The 1,962-nt window shown below is 46.7% G+C and overlaps 1 protein-coding gene across 1 annotated transcript; it reads right to left on the reverse strand.

The window, feature by feature from the left end:
- Nucleotides 1-427: 427 nt before the first annotated feature.
- On the reverse strand, nt 428-1,087 carry LOC140183484 (uncharacterized). The gene has a single exon (XM_072231931.1). The coding sequence runs from the start codon at nt 1,085-1,087 to the stop codon at nt 428-430; it is 660 nt and encodes a 219-aa protein (XP_072088032.1).
- Between the last annotated feature and the right edge of the window lie 875 nt (nt 1,088-1,962).

The raw sequence follows: 1,962 nt of genomic DNA on the forward strand, positions 1-1,962 counted from the left end.
GTTTATGAAGGGAGAATGTTTAACATAAATCGTGGCAAGCTCCTACGGTTTATGAAGGAAAAAATTTGATCACAGTGTGCAGTCTAAATGATATGTTATCTGCTATGTATTTGATAGTTTAAGCGGTTTGAGATTCTAAGATATACATTATTTCCGTCACAGTTATCATGCGCAGTCTAAATGATACCACATTGATGCAATCAAACATCTAAAATAAACGGATTTTATTCATATGAAACTAATGCAGAAAATCAACATGGTGACATTCATAGACTTAACCAACCATACATAACTCAACTGAACAGTTAATAAAACAACTAAAACAACAAGGTAATGAGATCTACGCATCTCCCCCGGTAGTATGTCTTCGCTGGTCATAGTTCCTCCGCGTATGCCCAGCCTGACGGCATAGCCCACAGCGCTTCGACTAGTTCTCCAGAGACTGATCCATACTACCATGGATCCTGGTTGCCCTTGGACGACCTTCCTTTGCACGCCTCATGTTAGGATCAGGAATGATGGTTGGCCCAGCATATGAAGGCCATAGGCCTTCCGAGATAGGCGGAACAAAACCCTGCTTGTAAACGTTGAAAACTTCACTCATACAATAGACCTCATGAACATATGACACCCAATTAAGGCGGGAGTAGGCGCAACATGCAATGGCGTGGCAACAAGGATAATGCAGCGCCTGAAAGTGGCCACAGTCGCATCTGTGATCTTTAAGGGAAACTCTATAGCTACCCAGCGAGAAGCGCCCGGTTGGTGTTGTCTCGGCCACGATGTACTCCGATTGATGCCTGTCGTATAACGTGACAGTGAAGCACCTTGAGTCTCTTAGATTCTGATCAATTGCCTTGGCCAATGCCTGGCAAAATTCATTACCAGATCCGAGTTGTGCCTTTGCTGTTTGTCCCCGTACCACAAAAAGCTTAGCAAGCCTCCCGTAAGTTGACTGAACCAACGATGTGACCGGGAGGTTTTGAGTTCCCTTTAGCACCGAGTTCACACATTCACTGATGTTGGTTGTCATGTGCCCGAACCGTCTACCACTATCCTCATGTTGGGTCCATTTCTCGTACTCCATCCGATTGGCTCATTCACACATTGCTGGATTCTCAGTCCGCATGATGTCAAACCAGTAATAAAACTCTGCTTCAGTCTTTACGTAGGCAGCATTCACTAACATCCTCCTTGAATCTTTACCTTTGAAAGTTAGGGCAAAATTCGCTGCCACATGCCGAATACAGTACGCTCAGAAAGCACGAGGCGGCAGCCACCCAGTCTCAGGTGTCTCAAGCGCTGCCTTGATCCCGTTATGCCTATCAGAGATTACAAGGATACCCTCCTGAGGAGTCACATGCTCTCGTAGGTTGGACAAGAAGAATGACCACGACTCTGCATTTTCTCTTTCCACAAGGGCGAATGCAATGGGGAGGATGTTGGAGTTCCCATCCTGCGCAATCGCCAACAGCAGTGTCTCTGCATACTTGCCATACAAGTGGGTACCGTCAATACTGACGAGGGGCTTGCAATGACGGAATGCCTCGATATAGGGTGGGAATGTCCAAAATAATTGGTGAAAGTACACCGTCGACTCATCAACCTCACCACGAAGCCGAACAGGAGAGGTCTTCAACACGGTTATTGTTCCGGCCATTGTTGACTGTACTCCTAGCATCCAACGTGGCAACTCCGCGTACGACTCTTCCCAATCTCCATATATTTGTGCCACTGCCTTCTGCTTCTCCATCCAAACCTTCCTGTAACTAGGCCTGAAACCATAATCGGCTTTTGTAGCTTGTTGCAGTACCTTTATCGTAACTGCAGCATCTGCCCTAACCAACGGAAGAATCCTCGCACAGATAACGTGGTAATCCAGCTGACGGTGATCACTGGAAATAGAGGTTGCCAAGCATGTGTGTGGCCCGTTGTACCTCCTAACCTCCCAAGTGCCCTTTC

The sequence above is a fragment of the Arachis hypogaea genome, chromosome 3 (assembly GCF_003086295.3).
Source record: "Arachis hypogaea cultivar Tifrunner chromosome 3, arahy.Tifrunner.gnm2.J5K5, whole genome shotgun sequence".
Classification (NCBI taxonomy): Eukaryota; Viridiplantae; Streptophyta; class Magnoliopsida; order Fabales; family Fabaceae; genus Arachis; species Arachis hypogaea.